The sequence below is a fragment of the Priapulus caudatus genome, unplaced genomic scaffold (genome assembly GCF_000485595.1).
Source record: "Priapulus caudatus unplaced genomic scaffold, Priapulus_caudatus-5.0.1 Scaffold581, whole genome shotgun sequence".
Classification (NCBI taxonomy): domain Eukaryota; kingdom Metazoa; phylum Priapulida; class Priapulimorpha; order Priapulimorphida; family Priapulidae; genus Priapulus; species Priapulus caudatus.
The window spans coordinates 154,175-155,269 of NW_014577642.1; the positions used below are offsets into that span (position 1 = coordinate 154,175).

A 1,095-nucleotide genomic window follows, 5' to 3' on the forward strand; every position below is an offset into this window, starting at 1 on the left:
TGCGCCATCGTCCACACGTGGATAATGGCGCAGAAAGTATACCTCAGCGTGTGCGCATGCAAAATCCCTCGATCTGCGTCGTGTGGAAAATATCACACGTGTTTGATATTTTCTTCCACGTGTGGAAGATTGAACAGCTATTGTTCGCTTGGACACGGAGCGTCGTTGAAGAGAGCGTTCACACGACGTTTGATCGATCAGTTCTTGGACATGCCTCTATGCGAGCTGCCTGATATTCGAGCTGCGAGCTGCGAGCTGAGAAAAAAATACATTGCGTCCAAGCGAACAATCAAGCGAACAATGCTAATTGAATGTGGAAATTGACACAGCCACTCTGCACACGCTGTTCAATCTTCCACACATGGAAGAAAATATCAAACACGTGTGATATTTTCCACACGACGCAGATCGAGGGATTTTGCATGTGCACACGCTGTGGAACTTGCTGCGCCATCGTCCACGATGGCGCAGCAAGTTCGACAGCGTGTGCGGCAGGCTTTACCTAGCCACGTCTTTCATACCTGTCAACCTGTCCACTGCGTCTGGGATGCCACTGTGATCACTCCTGTAATGTCACTATCCCCACGCCTGTAATGTCACTGTTCACTGTACTTATTTCACTTGTCCACCATACCTGCCCGCCCACTCAATTCGCCTGTGATTTTAATTCACCGTTTCTGGTTTTAGTATGAGCTCAAGGAGCTGCGCAGAAAGCACGAGGAGGAAGAGCAGAGAAATCGTGCGGAACAGAGAGCTATTGAGGAGGAGGAAGAGAGACTGCGAAAAGAAAGGTCAGTAGTTATTGCAATATATACTCGCGAGGCAGCCATTCCAATACATCAAAGTGACTACGTACATTCTCGTGTTCTCTATTCTGAAGGGTAAAATGCCATTACTACACCTTTATTTCTTCTACTACTTCTTCTTTTTTGTGCTGAGTAGAAGTACTCAGCTGTGCAGTAACTTGCATTCCTACAGAGTACTCGTTGTGATGGCTATTAACAACCAATTTCTTAAAATAGTCACAACATATATTACTTATATAAATATATTAATCTAATTAATATTACAATATTAATATATTAAATATATTAC

General features: G+C 44.1%; 1 protein-coding gene across 1 annotated transcript in view; it reads left to right on the forward strand.

Annotated features, from left to right (window-relative positions):
* LOC106811844 (spectrin beta chain-like) overlaps positions 1–1,095 on the forward strand; it is a gene marked incomplete in the record, with an annotated part of 83,058 nt that overhangs the window by 68,255 nt on the left and 13,708 nt on the right. Inside the window, 1 exon segment of the mRNA XM_014815567.1 lies at positions 688–791. Coding sequence (XP_014671053.1) covers positions 688–791 — 104 coding nt within the window.